This window comes from Rhamphochromis sp. 'chilingali', assembly GCF_963969265.1.
Source record: "Rhamphochromis sp. 'chilingali' genome assembly, chromosome: 8".
NCBI lineage: Eukaryota > Metazoa > Chordata > Actinopteri > Cichliformes > Cichlidae > Rhamphochromis > Rhamphochromis sp. 'chilingali'.
Window position 1 is genome coordinate 27,580,223 of NC_137935.1, and position 24,104 is coordinate 27,604,326.

A 24,104-nucleotide genomic window follows, 5' to 3' on the forward strand; every position below is an offset into this window, starting at 1 on the left:
GAAATTCTACGTTTTGTCCCTAAACAACTCATTAAAGAGAGACACCATGAAGTCGTTGGTAGTCTAAACACACATAAATTGAATTTGCTGCTGTGGCTTTTCAAACTTTCAGCCTTTTCTCTCAACTCTTTATTCTCTTTCATGAGTAACTGTTTTGATTTCTCCAACGTATGTTCGCGATCCTTCATGTTTGAGAGAGTTTGTTCTACTTATAAGTTTCTTCTTGCATTCACTCAAATCCTCCTTCATAGAATTAAGCTGTGGCTGTAGTTTTGTCAGTTGCAGCATTTACTTCCTCTCTTATTATATAGCAGATTGATACTAACATTTCTCGCTGCTTCTCACATAAAGAAAATCTCACTTCATGTTTGTTCCTCTTAGTGCTACCTACACCATGAGTACAACTTGTGAACATTTGCACCACAGTATACTGAAAAAATGATACATAAATGATACACATTTTATGTGCAATGAGCACCAGTGGTGGATACATCAACAGGATTATTATGAATGTGTCACTGTTTCCTCCATGTTTGAACTGTTTTGATATCCAGAAGGCACAATGTATTCAAATAATCTACCCCCCCCCCCCCCCCCCCAAAAAAAAAATTGTCCTTAAGTACAGTAGCAAAATATCTATACTTCTGATTAAGAGTTAATACAGTGGATAATACTCAGTGCTTAGGCTGCAAAATGCAAAGGATCTCTTAACATAACATCTTAACATCTCCTAATATAGTTTAACAAGGACTTTGAAGAAGATCTGTGTGAGTTTTATACTACACCTTTCTATGCATCGCCACTTTATTGTGCTTTGAAAGACTGCATTGACCCTGGAGATATGTTTCCGTAGGCAGTTTGACCCTGGTAGGTTTTTTCAAGGCAAATGGGTAAAGGGCCAGTCTTAAACAAGAAAACCTCTGTAAAATTCCAATATATATTTCCCAAGATTATGTTATCAGTGTACCAGCTCGGAGCTAGGCCCAGGAAGAGTCCTCAAAGGACAGTGCCTGGTGGCTGTGCCTTAGCATATAACTCAGCCCAAAAGAACCTCAACCCTTCTCTCCTTTGGCCCCACCAACTGCAGGGGGGTTCTGTGCCATGTGGATAGGGTAGTGATCTACTTCATCAGGGTGGCCTACAGTCTTCATTGGATCACTTTGCAAGCAAGTGTGAAGCAGCAGCAATGAGAATCAGCATCTCTAAGAGTGAAGCTGAAACAGCTGAAAACATTGCGGCAAAATGTTGAGGAAAAGCACTGAGTTTTTTAAATGGATTAACAATGAGGTGGAGTTGTTGCTGCGATTAACACAAAAGTACAAAGTTGGCAAAGCGAGTGAGAGTTAAAGAACTTGAAGAAAAGCTATCTGAAGCATGTACAAACTGATATTAATCTTTAATAGGGCTGTCAAAATTGGGAGCAAACAAAACAACTGCTGTATAATGCCCTCCGCTATCTTAGTTTAATTGGTCACTTCACTGCATCACATGACTAAAATGTGTCATCGTTTTCAAAAAGTCTCAGTTTTCGCTGTCCACACTGTGACACGAAAGCAGCGTTTTCAAATGTATGCGTTTTCGAGTGTTTTCAAAATGCTGCGTTTTCCTTGAGCGAAAACACCGTCTCAGTGTGTATGAAAGGCCACACAGAGAAAAAGATGCGTTTTCAAACGAAAATGCATTAGTGTGGACGTAGCCTTACACTCAAAAAAAGAAAATTGGGTGGTTGTTACATTTACAAAAGTCTAACTTGTCATTTGAACAAAATAATTTCATGTTTCTATGGTGAATGCAATTAAATAATGTTGGATCTGCATGAAATTCAAAAACTTAATTTGTTCTTGTTCAGATGACATGATACAATCTAGGAAGAGCGGTTAGTTGCCTGCACTCACGAAATTCACAAGATCACACGAGATTTCAAATCACAGGAAAATCACTGGGGTTATAAGAGGCAGATAACCATAGCAAAATATATGCTGTTGCTATTTATTGTGGTTTAAACTGTCAAGGACAAAAACATAGAGACAATTCTGCATGAAGCATAGCTTTCATACTTTTTTATGTTTGGATTGAATAATCATCTTATTGCCCACCTTCTTTGAGTCAATCAGCCATCACTCTGCGTGGTTTAAATCTGTGCTTAGACTCTCATTAGTGAAACCTCATCCAAGTCACTCAGAGCTCCATTTAAGCCCCAATTGTCCCACCACCAATGTCCAGGCTCTTTGGTTCTGCCATGATGGGTCGTCAGACAAACAGACATTTCTATGTGTTTTAATGTGTTTTACCCCCAACATTCCAGACTTTTTCTTCAGCCTAATGCATCTCTTTAGCACCAGCAGCACCACCGCAGCGTAAACCATTAACTTACATTAATTCTGTTGAATTAATGTAAGTGATTGATTTACTGTCAGATGGTGCTGGAGTATGTACACAAGCTGCTCTTCAGATTATCTTCTGAAGCAACATCCAACATCCTGTAAACAATAAAGTCTGGAAATGGCCCGTAAGTATATGGCCTCAATTGAGGCTTTCTACAAAAGTGCTTTCTACAAGTCTCACTCACCCAATCACATATCTATGCCTAAGTACATTCTAACATTCACACACACACACACACACACACACACACACACACACACACACACACACACACACACACACACACACACACACACAAGTAACTGGGGGAGTAACTGATGAAAAAGTAACTGATGAATTGAGTAATCTGGCAAAAAAAGATAACATGTCTGTGTGGTGTTTGGTTACAGTATGACAGTTTCATAAATGGATTGGATAGCAGCAGACTCCTACCCATGGACATAACTTTTAGTTGACTGTGCTTATACTCTATATATAACTCCCTATTGCTTTGATAAAGATGTTTTTAAGTGCTTTTCTGTTGTAGTCAGCAGGGTTGTTATTATAAACACAGAGTGGCAACCAATCTGCTCTCTTCCTTCCAACCTTTTTCCACTCCTAATGGAACAATGTCCATAACCCACTCCCCCATTATTACCCCCAGGGTTCTTACGCGCTTCTTGTCTAGGCACCCGCTACCCTCCATCTCAGTCTTTGTTTCCCCAAATTTTCTTCTCTTTCCTAAATGCTGACATTATCGATTTCTTCGGAAAGTTGATATTATCTCTGCTGTGAGGAATAAACTGGCTCCTATTTGCATCCATCTCACAGCCATGTCTTCCTCCAGCCCATCTCCCTCGTTTTATCAAACATATGCCGCACTTGATGCTGGCCTCTCCAGTTTGTATCCATAGCAGCAGATGACATAGCAGGTGAAAAGATGAGTGAATGTGGCCAGGGGGTGTTTGCCTCTTTTATTTCCCAGCATCGTCTCCAGCCTACCACAAAGGTAAGGCTGGATGGAGAAAGGGATTAAAGGATGGTCGATTTTTGTTTTATTAATTCATTTATTTTTTGTTTCTCTACGTGACCGCTTCTTTTTTTTGTGAGGGCAAAACACAATAAAACGCATAAAATAAATACAGACTAAAAAATGTATTTATTTTATGTGTATTTATTTATTTTTCTAATGATAGGCTTCAATTTAAGCTTTGTTATTCATGATAATAAATGATCATAAAAATACGTAACATTTTTTTCCTACTGAGCCTACAATCATTTAAATGTCCCTGTCATTTTGATGTATAAGAAATTGAAGTATAAAACGCCAGAGTTAATTTTGCTAAAGTGAAAATTACATATTTTCCCCACCAAAGTCAGTACATGTATCCAGTAAGAAGAAGAAGAATCGTCGTCCATCTATTTATCCTTGAGCTTACTGCCTTGTTTTAGGCTATATTTACCATTTCTGACAAATGGTCTGTTGAGGTCGCATCTGTATGGAGATATCCTCCCTTTTTCACGCTTTCCTTCCTGCCCTCCCTCCTATAGCGTTACCCCCCAAGAACTCGACAACCACGAAATCAACCGTCATAAGGCTACAGACACTGCCAGCCATTTCCTGCCTCTAAAAGAAACACTCTTTTTAGCATTTTAAGGCAAACACGAGCAGGCTTTGTGCTTTTATATTTTACTATATTTTTTATAAAGATATAGGCTTCATTTTTTTAACAAGAAGGACAGAAAATGTCTTACTCCGCGCAGGAGAGAAGGTCTGGCGTTCAGCTGGTGAGCGCGCTGCTGCTAATGCTCTCGCTCTCCGGTAAGAAACAAAACACCCGAACCGATGCTCTGATACATAGGTACACGATCAAAGGTGCGATGACATTATATTTCCTTATCACTCGTATTTGCGCGTGTGGGTTGTATGGCAACAGAGGGGGTAGATGGGAGGGGTGGAGGGGGGCATTCCTATAATATGAGATAATGTCGCGGGACTGACATCCCTGAATTTACTAGTTTGACAAGGCCATGACAAAAAAACATAATACTGTGGTTTTATGCGACCAGTTTAAGCAAAGCGCTGCTTTTTTGATCCGTTGTGCTGACTGGGAAACGACCCGTTTGCCCCTCTGTATCTTAATTTAGCCTTTGTTGACAGCTAAAATACTGACCCAATACATCACAGCCCTTAAAGAGGATTATGATGCAGCACACAAAAATAAATATTGGCTTTGTTTGCGCAAGTAATAGTAGTACCCAGCAGGTCGCTCAAGTATGGCTCAATGTTGTGAGTGCAGTGAGTGATGGATAGAAATAGGCCTTTAATGGCGTGTTAACGCTGTGGTAATATTACCAGGAGACACTCCTGGCTGTTCAACAACAGATAGACATGATAATTCACGGTAACGTTGTGAGCACACCCTACAAGATCCTTACCATCAACAATGTATTAATAAGTAAAGAGGCCCAAATTTTAAGCACATCTTTACCAGAGATCGGAACGGTGCTCTCTTTATTATACCATAATAGAAGCCCCAATATTCCCCCACTGCTACTTATGTTAGTCTCAAATGTGAAATCCAAAATCCCAGCACTGTGTTAGGAAGGTCGGTCTTACGGACAGCACAGGAAGGAGATGTCATGAAGGATCATATTTCAATAGTGTAAGTTATATTAACCATTTTAGAAATATAGGTAAACTCATAGCAGCATAGTTTTCAATGAAAGCACCCTTTGTTGTTTCACCCTTTTTTATAGCTGAAAATAGATGCACAAAAGTTAACTTTTGCCAGCAAACCTGTTGCCTGACACACCCTCTTTGTGTGTTAGTGTTTGTTTGTTTTTTGGCAACGTAAATCCAGTACTAAAGGAAAGAAACGCTGAAACACTCACACACCCTCTTTGTGTGTGAGTGCGCATTTGTGTTGGGACAAATGCATCTTACATAGGCTCATCAGTTTGAGATACCTCTTAATATATCAAAAATAACCTAACCTCACATTATTAAAAATCTGAACTAAGCAGCTAGCTGCAGTGTCATTTAGCAATGCTGATCCACATTTCAGACACAGTAGGTGATTAAAACCCTGTTCCCATAAACATATACATATTTTGTGTTACATGTTGTTATGGATTGTGAATTTTAGTTGTCTAGACAAATAATTCTGTAAACATGTGAGTGTAGCATCCTACAGACTTTATTTCTGCAGTTTTTCTTTCTAACACAATTCCTTCTGTCCATCAGTGTCACTTTACTCATCACCTACACCATTTCAGTTCTCACAGAGAGGCACTAGAGGGCAGCAGCACAATGACACGAGGAGGCATGTAATAACAGTGCACTGCCTTAAAACATGGCAAGCTTAAGTACAGAAGTTTCAGGTTATCACAGCTGAATCCTTACAGTAATTCAGAGTGGTGGAAATTTAATTTGTTTATATAAATGACAAATGTTTGAAACACGACTGTATTATGTGAGATGTTAACATCATTATTGTCATAGGCACTGTGGCTTAGTTCCAAACTGGGCAGCTTAACACCACAGTGCTTTTCACTCTCATTGGTAGTCACTTCAGTCTTCAGTTGAGAAAAGTTTATTTCGCATCCTGCCCATTTCCTATCATCCGCAGTTATGGGAATGATGGGAAATGGGCAGTAGTCACTTCACGCTTTGTGTAGTCTCAGAGATGATATTCCTGTGATTTGCTTCCAGTGTGTATGTAGCTTACCACCAGTCATGATATCTGAGTCAAATGTAATAGTAGTCAAGAAGAAGAAAAATGAAGAAGTTCTGTGGCAGATGGGAGTTTGGTAACTGTAGCAGAAAGTTGGACTGTTGGAAGATATTTGACAAGTACTTTGGAAAGCCATGCGCAGCTCCACTTTGCTGTTTTGCAGAGGAAGGGTGTCCAAGTGTCTTTATGTATGGTGTATACTTTGGCAAGAAAAAACTGGGGACACAGTTATGATTCCTAGCACACGAGCAAACTGGAACTGTTAAACAAATTATTTTTACCTTAGTATATTTTGGAATAGTACAGCTGTTATTTAGAGGTAGTAATGAACAATTTCAAAGTCATTGTCCTGGTGGACATGATCTATTACAAAGGTTGCTAATACCTTGCTTGGTTGGTTAATAACCAGTAATAATTGGTACTTTGTAGTAGGGCTGCACGATTAATCGTTAGAAAATCGCGATCTCGATTCATACTTATGTGCGATCTCATTTCCAAATGACAACGATTAAAAAAAAAAAAAAAAAGACGACGACGATTGTACCGCATTTTGATCCGGGACGTACTCTGCATGAAAACAAGCGCTCACTGTTCCTGCTCAACAAATGACAAGGGCGGAGCCTTATACCACGTGATACAGAAGCTGTGCCGTGTGATCCTAAAATTAGCAGGGAAAAACAACGGAGAGCACGTCAGGGATGACGAGAAAGTGACAGGAGAAAATCCGTCCCGGTCAACCACCCAAACATCAATAACGGGAACCTTATACAGCGCTTCCCTATACACGTCGAACTCCCGCAGGCACAAAGAAATTACGGGGGCTATTACTTATCACCTGACCAAAGATATGGCTCCCATCAACACTGTGCAAAACGAGGGATTTAGGAAAATGATCAACACCCTAGACAAACGCTACACAGTGCCGTCCGCAACTATTTTTCTATTGTTGCACTACCTGCTCTATACACGCAGCGCCGAGCAACGGTGGAGACGGAATTTCAAGCAGTACAACATTTTGTGGCAACAACAAAACGTGAGACATTTGTTGTTTTTATGTTTATTTATTGTTTTTATGTTCAGTCTCAACTGTTACGAAGTTGATGTGCAGTTAATAAGCGCAATAAATATTTATACTGGAAAAGAAAATCGTGAGAGAATCGTGATCTCAATTCTAAGCCAAAAAATCGTGATTCTCATTTTATGCAAAATCGTGCAGCCCTACTTTGTAGTACCAATACCAATAAGTGATACTTAGTTTGTTATAAAAAATCTTCCACATAAAAACTTGAGTGAACATGTGCAAACTTTTGTGGTTTTGCTGAAAGATTGTGAGGCTGCTGAGCGTTTTAATATCTGTAAAGTGTACCATAAAACATCCAGACTCTACTATAAGTACACTTGGTTGTCAATAATGCATAAAGGGTGAAGGAAGTCAGAGAACATGGCGTACTTTTTAAAGCTTCCTCCTTAAACTTGCTCCATTTTCGTGTCTTGTTTTCAGTCTAAAGGAGAAGTCTAAGGCTAAAACACTAAAATGAAAGAAGATCAATAAAGGCCTGGCTACATCTGTGGTTATTTGTCTCCCATGCGCAAAACTAACATTTGTGTAACATATCACCCAAGTAGTCTCCATTGTCTTTTTGTGTTATCTTTAAATGAGTTGTGCCGTAATCAGAGAAAATCTGATTGGGCGGGGGGTTGCTTCTGGCTGCTGCAGTATGCAGAATGTAGTAAGGCTGTCTCCAAGGCAGAGGGCACTAGAGACAGTTCAAGTGAGTCAGAAATTTAAAAGCAGCATGCCGGTGCTGAAATATTATCCACAGAAATGTGTCTGGTTTGTTTAAAAACAAGTGTAACTCTTGACAACAAAACTGATCTCTGCTGCTGGAGCAATATATACAGTTCCCAGTGTTTACTCTCTCCCTTTCCCGCATGCAATCAAGCTTGCACCAAGTCTCCCAAAACACCGAAAAATCATTTGTTTGTTGGAACATTTTTCACACGCAAAAACAGTACATGCGGTGACACGATCATTGTCCAAGTGGAAGCTAAGTGAATAACAAATACTGTCTTGTCCCAACTTAATCTCACAAATCTCCTGTGCACATAATATAGTGCCCATGGCTTAGAGAAACCAATAAGCACTTCTGAACCAGCAGACACTGTCTGACTGAATGCTGAAGGCAGATTTGGTGTTAAAATATTAGATTTTGTGAGAACAACAGAGGTCTTTAGACAGACAGTGTAGGTAAAATGTAAAACCCAATTAGAGTGGGTTATGGGCACTTTGTGGTAAACATGGATGTCAGGCTCTGAGGGATGAGGAAGTCAGAGGTCAGAGTCAAACATGAAGTTCATATTAAGCCACTCCTCAGTAGGCTAATACCCTAGTACTTTTAGGAACTGCACTATTTGGTCTTTTTTAAATCAATTAAATTAAAATAAGCTGGGGGGATGTCATTTTATTTGGAACAACCTCTCAATACCTAACTGAAGCATTTGTGCACTCAAAGCTGTTTTGCTGCTATGTGTACAAGAGACTTTCAGATATTGTGTATTCTGTAAAGTTGCTCTTCAGCGGATTCTTTATCTGAAAGTTTTGTCCATGCTATCCTGCAGAGGCCTAATTGGATTGAGACTTGGAAGCAGAGGAGATTAGTCCAGAGTAGTTCTAAAAGAAAATCATGCTATATGCATACTATCTAGATATATATGTTTTTACAAACCTTTACTGGATTTTATATTTACTGGATAACCAAAGGGCTGTAGTTATTTGGAACACTATGTTGTCTGCGAATCATTTTAGTGTTGGATTAGACTGCTGGCTTTACCCCTTCATAATATTTTTGTTCTATTAAATGAAAATGGATACTTTTTTACCAACTTACACATTTATTGTGAAATTGATTTCATTTGCACAATTCAAACCTAAAGAAATAAAGGTATGGAGAGGGAACAATACGGAGGAGGTAAGAGATCTACCTCACTTTACTTTCTTCTGCACTGACCTTGCATTACAAAGAAGCAATTGAGACAAAAAGAGAAAAAAGGGGGTGGGGGGCTGTGTTAGGGGTTGGAAAGCGGTACAAGGAAGGAGGGAAGAGAGGTGGACAAAGATGGGGGAGAGGGAAATTGGGAGGGGCAGTGAGAGGGAGGAGTCACATGAGGGTTCTTCACTGCAGTATTTCATCTGTTAGCAAGTCTCTGCATCTGCCTCTTTTTTTCCGACTCTCCACAGGACTGCTGAGTCAGCAGGAGCCTATGTCAAACAGTTTCCCTTGTTTTATATCTGAATGTTTACAGCTTCCACTACCAAAGACACATGTATGACGGTAGTCCTTGTATGCGTGTGTATGTGCGGCAAGGACAGCAAAGGCTGTTTGAGTGCATTGCTGTTAGCAGTGTAAAGATAGGTCACTACGAAGGGATGACATTGAAACAGCACTGCTAGTGGGGTGGGCTCACTGCTAACACTTTCTTGGAGGATGTGTATGCATGCATGTGTGTGTTTATTAGGGAGATAGGGGTTAAAGCAGGTGCAGTGCTGCTTCACAGCACACCTGACTATGGTGGACTGTGCACATAGAAAATTGTGTGTGTGTGTGTGTGTGTGTGTGTGTGTGTGCGCGCGTGTGGTGCAGAGAGGCAGGCCGGTGGAGTGGTGCAGCAGCAGTGGGAAGGGAGCCAGAAACACTCGACTGCAGAGGAGAGAATGGTGCAGAGTCCCATCACACACGCACGCACAAACACACACATACTTACTGAGAGAGAGGCACAGATTCTGTCTGGGGAGTGTGAGCCCATGCTGAGACAGGATGTTAGAGGGGAGGAGGAAACTTGAGGAACCTAAACGATACTTCTGTTTCATTTCATTTTATATTATGTACATTTAAAAGCATTTGGCTTTCATTTGAGAATATCAGAATAGTTGCTTAAATGGCATATATATATATATTAGGGGTGCAACGATATTCGTATCGATATTGAACCGTTCGATACAGTGCTTTCGGTTCGGTACGCATATGTATCGAACAATACAACATTTGTAATTTATTTTATCAATTTTCCTTCTGACGATGCTGTCTGTGTTGAGCGCTCAGTGAATCTGCGTTCGACTACTCCGCCTAGGCTGCACTGTCCAGCGCAGATCCACTGAGCGCTCAACACAGACAGCATAGTCAGAAGGAAGAGCGCAGGGCAAGCTAGCGAGACAGAAGTTAAGCTCTCCTTGCAACAGGCAAGTTGAACCTCATTCAGATCTGGCGTTTGGAATTATTTTGGTTTTCATGTGACGTATGATCCTGAAGGTAAGCGAGTCATGGACTAAAGTAAAACAGTATGTTGAATGTGCCATGCAATGCTCAATTACATTGGTGTGAACTAGTGTGTTAGCGCAGTTAGCTCGTTAACGTGTTGGCCGTCTAGCCCCATGCACGGAGCGATCGGCGGTAGCTCGTTAACGGAGATTTGCCGTGTTGTGGCGTTAAGGTCATTTCAACGAGATTAACCTGAAAGCACTAGTGGGAACACAATGAATATGACTGCACATTTACGCCGACATCATCCTAGTGCAAAGACAAGTGGAAGCAGACAAAAAAAAGCAAGCATGCTACTAACTTTAGCCGAGTCATTTAGACAGCTGTTAGCACATGATTCTCCTTATGCTGCTGAGAATATAGCCCAGAAGAAGCGGCTAGTATAGCTTTTATTTTGGAAAGAGCCATTTCTCTGTAATAAACTCTCTTTTCCAAAGATGAGTGATTCCTCAATCAGATACAGGGCTCGCAATATCGCTAGCCCGACGTCCCGGAGCTAGCGATTTTTTCAGTCGAGCTACCAAAATCTATTTCTTCCCTGCCCGTCGGGCTATTGTAGGAAAAATATATGTCAATGCTTTTGCATTCTTTCAGAAATGTAGCTGGGTAATTATGTCATTGGCATCGGTGAGCCACTGTCAATATGTGACATATTGAAGTCGCGTTTGAATTTGCGCTTGTTTTTTTGCTTTCACTTTGCAATCGTGCGAACTGTGTATAGAGAGCGACAGCACTGATCTGTGAGTGATGATAATTTGTGCACCAATTCCTCTGACATCGTCTTATTAATCGTTAGCTTACTATGCAAACATGACAAGTGAAATCTCCCGCAGCAAGCTTAAACATGTGAGAGGTTGATCGCGCAGAGAATCGCTGAGCTTATGTGAGTGAGTGTGTAAAAGCATTTCAGTTCTGCTGAGCCAAATAAGACAGGTCAGGGTGAAGAAGTGACAGCCAAAGAAAAGCTTACCACAAAACGGAGAAGTTATGACAAATCAGACTATAAGGCAAAAAGAAAGTGCAGCTTTATGGTTTCATGGACAAAATAATTTCTGTGGCTGCAATATGATGAGCTAAATAACCAGGGCTGCACATAAGTGGTCCGCAGGTGCGTATTCGCTGTCAAAATAAAAAACACGCACAAGGGTTAGGGTTAAATTTAAAAACTGTACTTTTGAGTTAAAATATATATTTATAATTTTAATAAATGACAAATTAAAAAGGCATGAACATTTTTTTTGTATCGAAAAAATATCGAACCGTGACACCAAAGTATCGAACCGAACCGAACCGTGAATTTTGTGTATCGTTGCACCCCTAATATATATATATATATATATATATATATGTATATATATATGTATGCATATACATCTCTGATCGAGAAATCACTCATCTTTGGAAAAGAGAGTTTATTACAGAGAAAATAAAAGCTATACTATACGCTTCTTCTGGGCTATATTCTCAGCAGCATATTAAACATATCAGGTCTCCATAAGGAGAATCATGTGTTAACGGCTGTCTAAATGACTCGCGTAAAGTTTGTAGCATGTGTGCTTGTTGTTTTTGTCTGCTTCCACTTGTCTTTGCACTAGGATGATGTTGGCGTAAATGTTCAGTCATATTCATTTTGTTCCCACTAGTGCTGTCAGCGTTAATCTCATTAAAATGACATTAACGCCATAACGCGGCAAATCTCCGTTAACAAGTTACCACGGATCGCCCCGTGCTTGGACATTACCAATAAGTTTGATGTGTCACATGGCCCTCTTCCTATTGAAAAAACAAAAGTTGTATCCAAGATGGCCGACTTCTAAATGGCCACCATGGTCACCACCCATCTTGAGGAGTTTGCCCCCTGACATATACTACTGTGCCACAAACAGGACTTTGATATCACCAACCCTTCCCATGTTATTACGGTGTATCTGTCACGGCGGGGTGCGCCGATGTGTGTGGAAACAGGACCCAAAAGCAGATGATGACGAGGAATTGTAATGATTAACAGAAAGGTGAACCTTTAATGCAATGACGGCAGGGAAATGAACCAAGAGACCAAAAACAAACAGGCAAAACACTAAGAAACAAAATACTAAATGGTACTGAGACCAAAACCTAAACTATGACTGTGGTGGAAAAATAATAAACAAAGACCATGACTAAGACTAATAATACATAACAGATGAAAACTAGAACTATGACTGAGGTGAGGTAAACAGGCTAAGACCATGACTAAAACTGTGACCCTGGTGAGATAAACAGACGAACCGACAATGGCATGAAGAAAACAAAAGGCTTAAATACAGACATGAGGTGATCAGGGGAAGTGGGGACACATGGGGGAACAGCTGACAGACATAAACCTAATGACAGGACCAGGAGAGAAAGCTAAATACAATGAACAAAGAACACATGACATTGTCAAAATAAAACAGGAAATACTAACAACTAAACATGACAACACAACTCAACAGACCCAACACGTGATGAATAAATACCAAACCCCAAAACATAGAAAACCCAGGAACAATAACCAATAACTGCCTAAACTAAAGGCAAAATAGGAAATAACACAAACTAATAACATATCAAAAAATACAAAGAAAACTCAGAGTGCTGGGTCGGAGACCCAGCCTGTGACAGTATCCATATAAATGGCCAACCCTGTACATATACAAACATAGTTCTCAGCTTTTAATAACGCTAAACCAGTTGATAGACATTTTATGTTAAATTATGTTGATCATTCTCATAAATTTTTGTATTTTTTTCAAACTTTAAATGGATATAAATTGGTTTAAATGTCCATCCATCCATTTTCTTCCGCTTATCTGGGGCCAGGTCGCGGGGGCAGCAGCCTAAGCAGAGAAACCCACACCTCAAATTCCCAGACCAAGCGAGAGATGATGTCTCTCGCTTGGCCTGGGAGCACCGAGACATTTCCAGGCCAAGTGAGAGATGTAATCTCTCCAGCGTGTCCTGGGTCTGCCCTGGGGCCTCCTTAATGGTTTAAATGTAATGTATTAATCTTAGTACTATCATCACTAATGCTGTTTATTTGTATTCACAGGTTGTGCAAGCATGGACGTAATTGTGGCCAGTAGCATTAATGCACTAAATGGAACAACGGTAAAAATCTCTTGTGTCTTCACTTCCTGCTATAAGATGGATGTTACCAAGTTTGCCATGAATTGGACCTACCAAGAAACACTCAACGATACACAGGAACTGGTAAAATGGATACTTCATTAATTTTTAGCAAAGTACTTACATTTTAAATCTCTGAGCCTGTTACAAAAGCTTGCTCTCTTTTCATAGTTTATGACATATTATAAGAAAAGGGGAATGGTGCCTCTTCGATCAGAACGGTTCGGAGAAAGGGTCACGTTTGCTGGGAACCTGGATAAGAATGACCTGTCAATCACTCTATCAAATGTTCAACTGGAGGATGAGGGTATTTACAACTGCTATGTGAGAAACCCCCCAGACCGCATCCAGGGACATGGTATCATACAGCTTAATGTTGTCACAGAACGTAAGATTCTTATTTTAACTTCTGCACACACAAAGTGGGTAACCTTATCCCACTGATCAACTTGTGAAACAAATGCATGTGCGTCAGAATTACATTCCCATTTCACTAAGCATCATTTGGTGCCATTTAACGTCATGCAATATGAAATCATCTCAGAACAACAAGTTACAATAACCACAGCACAAAATGTTGTCAGTTTGGAAAATAAAACAAATATTCAACTACACCAGATTCCTAAAAAATTCCACTTGTCAGTAAGACAAAAAATAGTATCTCACTACTAGTAGTAGCAGATAGTGAACTATACCACATGCGAGTTTAACTTTATCATAACATTGATCATACTGGGGCTGTTTGCACTGCTTTGACTGCTTTGATTATCCTGTGTAGGATGATCTGCAGCTTTGCTCCTCTCTTATGCTGGGCAGACACTGCGATTTTTTCAGTCGCGCGATTCAGCTCCTGCTCAAACTGTACTATTGACTCGCAGGGGTTAGAAGTTCGTAGGTCACGATGCTGGGTCTCACACTATACCGCCCGATGCTCTGATGCGACCTGAGTGCTCACACTGTGCCTCCATAAAATGAAGGTTATAACAGAAATTCTGTCGCTCGCTCTCTCTCTCTGTCTTTCACTCACACAGACACGCACACCACCACCATCAACTTTGCTAAATTGCTAATGAAAAACATTGATCAGGCAGCTGTGATTGAGTAGCAGTGTAGATCCAACTATTTTCACGGTTGTTGTGGTCATGATAATTTTGTGAGGCCACATCGAAAAGGCTCGGGTGAGCTTGAAATAGTTCTACAAGTTGTGCCTCCATCGCTTGTGTCCAGATCACACGCTGCACTGCCGTGCTACGCTGTCTTTTTCGCTGACATTTGTGTTTGCGCGTACGCAGTGTGACAAGCTGCGGTGACACCCTCAGTCAAACTTGTTTGAAATCCTCACGACCAAGCGATTGATGATCGGGAGCTGGTCGTGAGGTGTTAATCGCTTCTCGTTAACCCACGTATAATACACCAGCGGTCCCCAACCCCCGGGCCTCGGACCGGTACCGGTCCGTGAGTCGTTTGGTACCGGGCCGCGAGAGTTGAGGCTCAGGTGTTAAATGTATAGTTTTCAGGGTTTTTATTGGTTTTCAGCGTTATTTTGTTATCGTTATCGCCAAAATTTGTATATGTTTGTTTCTCGAGCATGACGATCTCCTGATGATGATGATTCAGCTTTTTTACTTATTAATGACCAACAAGAGGTTGAACTTAGTCCATCAGCATCTCTCACACACACATATGCACTCACATGGACCAACTCAGCAGCACTTTCTTACTTTCCACTCTGTTTAATCAACCCTACAGAGCTTTTAGTCAGCACTTCACTTGTCTACAAAATGCTTAACCCTTTCCTCTCCTTTCCTCTCCTTTCCTCAGTCCCACCTCCAAGGGATTCAACCATTGCGGTTGCCATTGGGGCTTCTGTGGGAGGAGCATTAGCACTGCTGATCCTTTCCATGGTAGTTGTGAAATGTCTCCGTCGACACAGGAAACAGGAACTCATTTCAGAGGAGAAAATGGAGGAGGAGGGGAAACTGGAGGCTGAAGGTGTTGCGGAAGAAGGAACCAAGTAAGAGATCTTGGCATAAAAGCATTAACCATCACTTGAAAACTACGAGCAGCACAAACACAGAAAAGTAAAGAAGTTGGATGCCACTTCTCTTACAGCAGCTGTTTTCCTACAACATAGGCTACGTATAAAAAGAGTATTCTGCCATGGCAAATATCACATAGCACACTTAGGAAAAATGTCTGGTACTTTTTTTCTGTTGTTATTATTATTGTTACTGCCATTTTTTCCCAGTTAAGTTCAACTTATAAAGGAAAAAAACAAAACGCCCCATGCTTGGCTCTTCTTGGGCAGAAATGTAGCAAGTGCTTTTATTTAAAAGAAAAAAGAAAGAAAGAAGTGCTGGAGTAGTGAACTATGCAATATCCAAGTTTAACTTTATTATAATATAAATAGTACAGAAGCTGTTTTGACCCAAAAACACCAGTGAGTTTGTGCCAGGTGTTGGTTATAGTGCAGGTTTAATTGTTAACAATGGCCAGGAATGGAAAGAGTTTTGCTGGCACAAAAGAAATAAAATAGCCCTGACAGAACTATGTCTTTGACTTATTCACTTTATCATCATTGAAAACATTGAAAGCTATAATGGACAACAGCAGACACCCTCTCCACACTGGCTGGGCAGACGGCTCCTAAGTCTTTTTAACACCCTCTTTTATCCCCATTTTTGAAATGAGTTAAATATTTTATTTATGTATTTATTTATGGTTATAAATGTATGGATGTGTGCTTTTAAATTGAGATGCTGGATGTTTGAATTTCCCCTTGGTTGTGAATAAAGTACGTAGCTATTTATCTATGTGTCATTCTACTTCAAAGCCAACCTGCTGTCATAATGTTGCATCTCTTTTTGCTACAGGCAACCATAATGGATCATGTGGTTAAACCAGAAGCCTGTGGAGCTCCCAAAACCCTGGTAAATATCTCCTCAGCTAAACAGTTATTTATCCACTGGAAGCCCATTGTCTGCTATGGAGTGTAACTTGACCTGAAGAAAAAAAAGGAAATACAGTTAACTTAAACCTTAGTAATATTAGCTTTCCATCTTACTTGCTACTTAAGAATGTCATTAGCAAGAAATTTAAAGGGACTTGTAATGAACAGAAGACACTATACCTATTGCATTTAAGTAAAAAATGTTACTTTCTCTTGTCTTTCAGACATATCCATCCCTTCTTGAGGATCTATAGTAATCACACCTCTTTATGCTTCCATCCCGTTTGCATGTTTGTGTGTGCGCGGATGTCTAATGCACATATATCTGTTTCTTTGTGTGTGTGTGTGTGTGTGTGTGTGTGTGTGTGTGTGTGTGTGTGTGTGTGTGTGTGTGTGTGTGTGTGTGTGTGTGTGTGTGTGTGTGTGTGTGTGTTGAGGATATTTTTGTATGTCTGAATCAAATGTGTCTATTTCCTCGAAAATATCTGGTAACTTACCCAGTAAATGCATATTGTTTTATTCATAGCTTTAACTCACTGTTAATAACATTAGAGGTTTTTCTTATGACACAGAATGCCATTTTCATAGCATAATATATGGTGGGCTATGGGGCTGGGCGGTATGACTTAAAAAATTATATGAGGGTATATTTTGAATATAGAACTTTAACTAAAAAACTGAATGACAGTGTAATATTTTTGCTGTTACTGTTTGTATAGCTGTAATGTTTTATATTCAATCCCATGCTTTGGGAGAAAAACCTTTAACTGCCTGCAATGAGCTATTGATAAATATAACAGCGGTTGTGGAGATAACGCTTCATACATAATGAAAGCTGAAGCTATTTCAACTATCATATGCAGCATGTATATCTGTTGTGGCAGTAAATTGCTGATAACTCCAATGTCTAACACGTCCAATGTTGGGGTTTTGTTTTGAATGGGGTTTTTTTGTTGTTTTTTAACATACATACTGTGAATCTAGTGGGGTATTTTTAAACATTGCCTTAAAGTCTTTTAACTGCCTGTATGGACACCATGTCTTAACATACATTAGATGCACAGCTGGATTTTGCTATTATATAAATATGACCAGTTTTCAGTGAGTAAGCCAAATTATGTTTACACGGAGCTCGAAATCTACTTGTGTCTGAGTCAGAAAGCATTCTCAAACATTCCTAATATCTGGTGAATTTTGACAAAGCAGTTGGTCTGTGCACTCTACAGATTTTTTATTCAATCAACTTCTCTCAGAAACCAGAAAAACAAGTGCCCCATTAATATTTGTCTTTACACTAGAATACTGCAAATACTTCAAACCATTTCATTATTGCAAATATTTCAAAATAACAAAATGTTTTTTAGTATCTACACATTTTTGAGCTGCCTCTGTCCTATGTCTTAGCAGTTTGTTATTAATAAATTGAATAACTTAAATGAATAACCTGATTACATGAATTGCTTTTCAGAATATGTTATGTAGTTTAGATTCTATACTAATGCAAACAAAATAGCATTCTTTATTCTTTTTTTCTATTTCTTTTTAAAATAATTCTACTGTATGTCATACCGTCCACCCCCATAACAGGAACCTTTCCATTAAGCCTGATACTGTATAGGAATGACTTGGAGTGCCTGAATAGAGAAGTTGCAGTGATAAGCACAGATTTCATTCATTCTCTGTTTTACATACAATTAAAACGTTTTAGTCTTGATGATATCTGTGACTGCACTGCATTATACAGTCATTTGCATATTCCACTCAGGATTCTCAGAAATCCACACAATATAAACACAACTAACACTTTGTCAAAGAACAAAAACATACGAAAGAAAGTTTAAAATGACGGCCACAACATTGAAGAATATTGAGTCTTATAATTTATGTGCCAACTTTTATTGATAGAATCTATTAAAGGTTGTCACAACAGTGACCTACACACAGACAACAGCAATATATTGTACTAATCTCCATCTCCTATATCACGAGCTGGTATAAGTCACAGCTGAAAGCAAATATTTGAATGTTTACATTCCTAACTGACAGAAATCCTGTTTTATAGAAACATAAAAATGGAAAAACTGAATCACTGCTTCCCAATTTATACACTTTTTAGAGTGTATATAAAAGCTTAAGAAAAAATGTCTATTAAATAGTTGTAAAGCTTTACATATTCTATTCTAGCTAAGTCTCCAAAGTAATGACTTTACCTCAACAACGGTGTGCAAAACTGTTTGCACCTCAAAACAGTGATACATATTCTAATGTTAATGTAGTGGAGATCATGTGAATATAATGGAAATGGGGAAAAAAACATATATAGTGCAGATATTGTAATGATATTAAAACTGTTATAGGGAATGTGTGATTGTGTATTTCACTATTAAGTTGACTAGAGAATCTTGAATGTTTTTAAAATATATATTCTCCTAGTAAAATACTTGATCACTCTTTAATATCAGTCCAGCATGTACACTTTGTTATTGTCAGAATGTCCCATGATGATTCAACTTCAGTTTACTACGATAATGAGACAGCAGTGTCACAAGGTGATGTCTCAGTAACTGTTAAACGGGAGGGTTCCAAATCTGGTGGCTTGGCCTGACCTGGGTTTTGGCTCTGTTAAAAAAAATTTTTTTTAAAAAGTTGTGTACAGGTCTATATTTAGGTCTGTTAAGATCTATGATTTTATCATTTGTTGTCCATTATTATGGATGATGCACTGCATAATTTCATCAAATATTAATGGCACATCTAGTCACTGTAATATGTTCACAACCTTGTATTGCTCTGTGCTGGTCAATAAAAGCTAGAATTGTCACTTCGTACAATCATGTGCTAAAGAATAATAAAGTGATTACAAAATTTTGAGTTTTTTCATTAGCTTTTTCACATGGTAAATGGCCTGTATTTATATAGCGCTTTACTAGTCCCTAAGGACCCCAAAGCGCTTTACATATCCAGTCATCCACCCATTCACACACACATTTCCTGGTACACTGCTGTCTGTGTGTAATCATGCATGTTTAAGTTACAGGGTTTGTTGACCCATAAGATGATGGCAGATTAACATTTAGGGCAAATTTACTGCAGTTATCACCAGACAGGTTTTATCAGCAATATAGTATATATTGTGGTGTAGTATACTTATTATTCAAAACAGTTTACAGTTAAAAAAATATATAATGTGCTAGATATTGTGCACTGCTGTTTTCCACCTCAAGCTATGAATTTGCCCTGAATAGTTTCTGTTATATCACTTTACATGTTAGTGGACATCAAGTTATGCTTGCACTGCGCTGCCTCTAAACAAGTGGCAATGTATTTCAAATAAATATATATGAAAATATCAGGTTTTTGTCCTTTTTTAACCATCCATCCATTAGATATACATGTTTGTTCTGATCATTGCAAAAATGCAATATGTTACACATCACTTGGTACCTTTTGGGGTTTTTTTTTCTTCATTTCATATTTCATTGTCTTACTTATTTACACACCAGAGAAAATTATTTGTTACACTGATTGATATGTTACTTTCCTGTTAGTCCATAACATGAAATGCACTGTCACATTATTACCAGTCAAGCCGATTGTTCAGTCTGACGTCACTAGCCATGTCTGGGTCTAAATTCCGCTGCAGGTCCATATATCAAACGATCACTATGGCATTACTGAGAGTTGAAAAACTGTCTAAAGTCTTTCATCTTTAATAAAATGATCAGCGTTCTGCTCTACCAGGTGTAACAATTGAGTTTAACATCCAGGCATCCATGAAAACGGAATTTATGACATTTAACGGAGTTAGAAGTTAGCAGGGAGTTAGCTCGCTAGCTTCTATCTAAATAAAATATAGCATGTCCTGACTGCGGGGTTTAGGAAACAAATTAAAACGTACAGCTCTGTTATCACTTCCAGTATAAATGAAGACAGAAAACTAAACAGCAGTGACGTTTGTAGGGTTACTGAAGTTGGGCTAGCTATAGCTAATGATGTGCTACGTGACCGCTAGCGACACAGCTATGTTAGCATAATATAAACAAGCTAACTTTTTTTCCACTCGATAAAAGTTAACGTGAGTGTTCTCGGTGGTCAGGAACAAATGTAATCGCATGGCAGGATGCTGTAAAAGGGCCAAATTTCAGCCAGGAGAACAACTGAGATAATCCATCCACAATACGAGGTTAGTCATTCATATACTGCTGCATGGGCTGGGCTGTAGTTACATCCTAAGGTTTTAAAACTGAGCTTAAATAAATGATTAGTGGTAATAAAAGCCGAGGGAGCTCAACAGGGATCACTGACTGTTTTAGGAGCTTTTTGAGATCAAATAGAAGAAAATACATAACATTAAACATGTTAACAACACAAAAGCCATATTAAACGCAGACTACTTTAGACCTGGAAGTAAGATTCGTCGCGTCATCACTGAACAACCGGATAGTGTTAAGCTTGAGCTACTTATTGACTCTCTGGCACAAATCCCAACAATTTGTCTTCTAGTGTTTGTTTGACCACACAGAAAGAAAGTCAGAATTCTGACTTTTTTCTCAGAATTCTGAAAAAAGAGGCCCCCACTTTTTTATTCCAGTAGCCCGAATCGTCTTCTGTACAGAGCTGAAAATACAAAGCAAAGCTGAAAACCAGCGCGAAGACACTTTAAAGCAATCAACTACAATTCTACACTGTAGAACCATGTACAGGGAGAAATGTAAGCCAATGTGCTACAAGCCTGGCTGCTCATCACTGCTTTTGTTACCTGATAAAGATCAGGCTCTGACTGCTGGGCTGAGGTTGGCATACATTAAATCTGCTTTGATAGCTTCCTCTTAGTATGTTGTGGTATGTGGGATTCTTTTATCATTAGCAAAAATTGGCTAATTCTATTCAAGGCTACCACTAGCACAATAACATGAGTAGCATAAATTTGGCTAATAGCTAACCTAATTTTATATATATTTATTGTTTTTCAATTTATTGTTTTCTGTGTATTAATAAAGAAAACACTTTGTGAAATGTTATACTAACAAAGGTATTTGTTTCTTTTCTTCCCACATTGAAAAGCTAGGACATCACAACAAAGTGATTGGTCAGGTGCAATGTTGATCTTGGAACATTATTATGACAATGCAGGATCAACACCAAGATGGGGAAGCGCATTATGCATTATCAAAAATGTTGTGTGATTACAGGAACAAGTAAAAATCAATATAGCACCAGTTGTCACAAGCATGATAACATAACTCTCGCTTTATGCTGCAGTCTATTTAGAGTCCTGGCATCGCCTCATGTCTTTGCACTGAGTGGAAAACAAAGTCACCAAAGAAAACTGGCAAGGATTCAGACCTACATGCAATTGCCACAGTAGGAACCCCTTTTTCAGAGTCAAAGCTAACCTGTGCTATCAAATCCTTCATCCATTAACACCGCTAACAGCTGTAACCATGTTGCGACTTATAGCATCCCATCATTCACCTCTGTCTTTGACAGTATTGCGCAGCATATTTTCTTTTACTACTATGCTATGCCACCAAGTGAGTATCTTTCAACTGTTCCAAGGATCTGTTCTTTACACTATGATAGCTCAAGTACACATTATACGAGCAGTAATTAGTCTCAAAGCTAGAAAGCCAAGCTGTACTCTGATCTCATCCAAGAGGAAAAGTTGGAGCTGCTCCACTGAGAATGAATCAGAGGTGACTTTGTTAATGAAGATTAAAGGATGCATTCAGTGTCTTTACTACAACGCAGACAAGAAGCAAACCTACATCAAACCATGCACAGATTGTTTTGATCTATCTTAGACCCAGAAGGCAGTTTCAGTAATACTTCGATTTTGAAATAATGTTTTCAGCTCTGGAAGAGCTTTCATAATGACAACAGTGCAACAAATCTGACACTTCAAACTACAAAGGTGATACAGAAATGTCAGATTAAAAACCATGGTCGAGAAACCAAAAGCACAAGTCTACAGAGAAACAGCTAATAACAGCTGTGTGTAGTTTGACAAACATTCCTATCATGTATAATAGGAGATTTAAATGTTCTTGTGAAGTTAATCACACAACATGTGGGACATATAAACCCAAACAAAAATAAAAACTTAAAGACAACAAAATGATGAGTTTAAAGGGTCTGGCTACAGTGCTACTGCACAAAACTTATTTCTGCAAACAGTTTTTATACTTAAACCTTTTAGACACCAAGCTACCATCTTGTTAAAGAGTACTGAGCCAATTATACACAACTTGATATCTGACTTTTAACAATGAGACAATATAATACTGCACAATAAACCTCCAAAACTAATTTTCAGCAAGAGGCCAGCTGAGGTTCATAAAATATCGGCTTTGCCATCTGGTACTTAACATCTCTAACTTTACTGGTAGGTGTGTGAGTGTGCGAATCAAAATGGACAGCACATTTGCTCTTAACTTTTAGACATGACTCACCTTTTGATGAATGCGGATCCGCACCGACAGACAGATGGATGGATAGACATATAAATAACGGGAGCACAAACTGCAGGAACAACACAAATTTGAAAAAGAAAGCAAAGACAATGAAAGACAAAAAGTCAAGCATGCAGCAACATCTGAAAAGGGCGACAAAGAGAATGGGTGCTGGAGAAGCAGAGACAGATTGACCTGCTCAGGTAAAGAAAAGGAGGAAGGACAGATGAAAAGGAGAGGTGGAGAGAGGCCCACACCTTGTCTTCCTCCACTCAGATGCGTTGTGAAATCTGCTCACTCACCGGCTGGTGCAGAGAGAGAGAGAGGGGGGTGGGGGGCGGGGTTGGGGGGGGGGGGGGGGGGGTCGAAGTATGGGGTGAGATGAAGGTTAACCAGAGAGGTGAAAGTGGTGGGTGGCTGGGTGGATGGCTATGAGAGGATGGAGGTATGGAAATAGAAAAAAGGAGAGGGAAGGGACTAAGAGCTCAGTGTTTCTCTGTAGCTGTATTCAGAGCAGTATGGCACCACTGCAGCATTTCACTGGCTTGGCCGTCCCAGAAACAGATCCTCCACTCCCTCCCTCTCTCCGCCTCTCATCTCACCTCCCTCCTTTGCCTCCTGTCATCTCTCCTCCCCTAGCTCCTGTCATCCCCCCACCTGCTCCCCTGACCGCTCATCCCTTCTTTCCTCCTGTACCCATCCTGTCTTTCCTTTCCTTTAACTTCTCTTCCGCTGACCCACATCCTCCACTCCTGATCCTAAATGTTCTCTTCTTCTCTCTTTAGTGCAACATCCTCTCTTGCTTTGCCTTCCTTCTTTACACACATCCAAGGTCACCCTGTCCAGTGGCAGGTGTGTGAGCATGTGCTCACATGTGACTGTGTGGCAGTGTGCATATGCAAAGATGGATGTGTTGATTTATCACTGTATATGTGTATGCATCTCATTCTGCCTCTTTTGCCGTGTGCATATATCATGGATTTACTAAGAATTCATCTACATATTTGCCTACACATACCTTGCTGTGTAAAGGCAGAGGATGTCTCTCACTATGTATCAGTGCAACCCACACATACTCGAACTTGGAAATGACATTAAATTCCAAACGATGTATCATCTGACAACATGTGGGTGTGTG

General features: G+C 39.5%; 1 protein-coding gene across 2 annotated transcripts; it reads left to right on the forward strand.

The window, feature by feature from the left end:
* Nucleotides 1–3,931: 3,931 nt before the first annotated feature.
* scn2b (sodium channel, voltage-gated, type II, beta) lies at nucleotides 3,932–19,841 on the forward strand (the record flags this gene model as incomplete). 2 transcript variants are annotated; one of them, XM_080888999.1, is made up of 6 exons in its annotated part: nucleotides 3,932–4,186; nucleotides 13,488–13,648; nucleotides 13,736–13,952; nucleotides 15,386–15,578; nucleotides 16,438–16,494; nucleotides 16,739–19,841. In XM_080888999.1, the coding sequence occupies exons 1-5, from the start codon at nucleotides 4,111–4,113 to the stop codon at nucleotides 16,445–16,447; spliced, it is 657 nt and encodes a 218-aa protein (XP_080745125.1). In that variant the 5' UTR covers nucleotides 3,932–4,110. The 2 variants fall into 2 exon arrangements, with proteins under 2 accessions (XP_080745125.1, XP_080745126.1); XM_080889000.1 differs by lacking the exons at nucleotides 16,438–16,494; nucleotides 16,739–19,841 and having other exon boundaries at nucleotides 15,386–15,582.
* Between the last annotated feature and the right edge of the window lie 4,263 nt (nucleotides 19,842–24,104).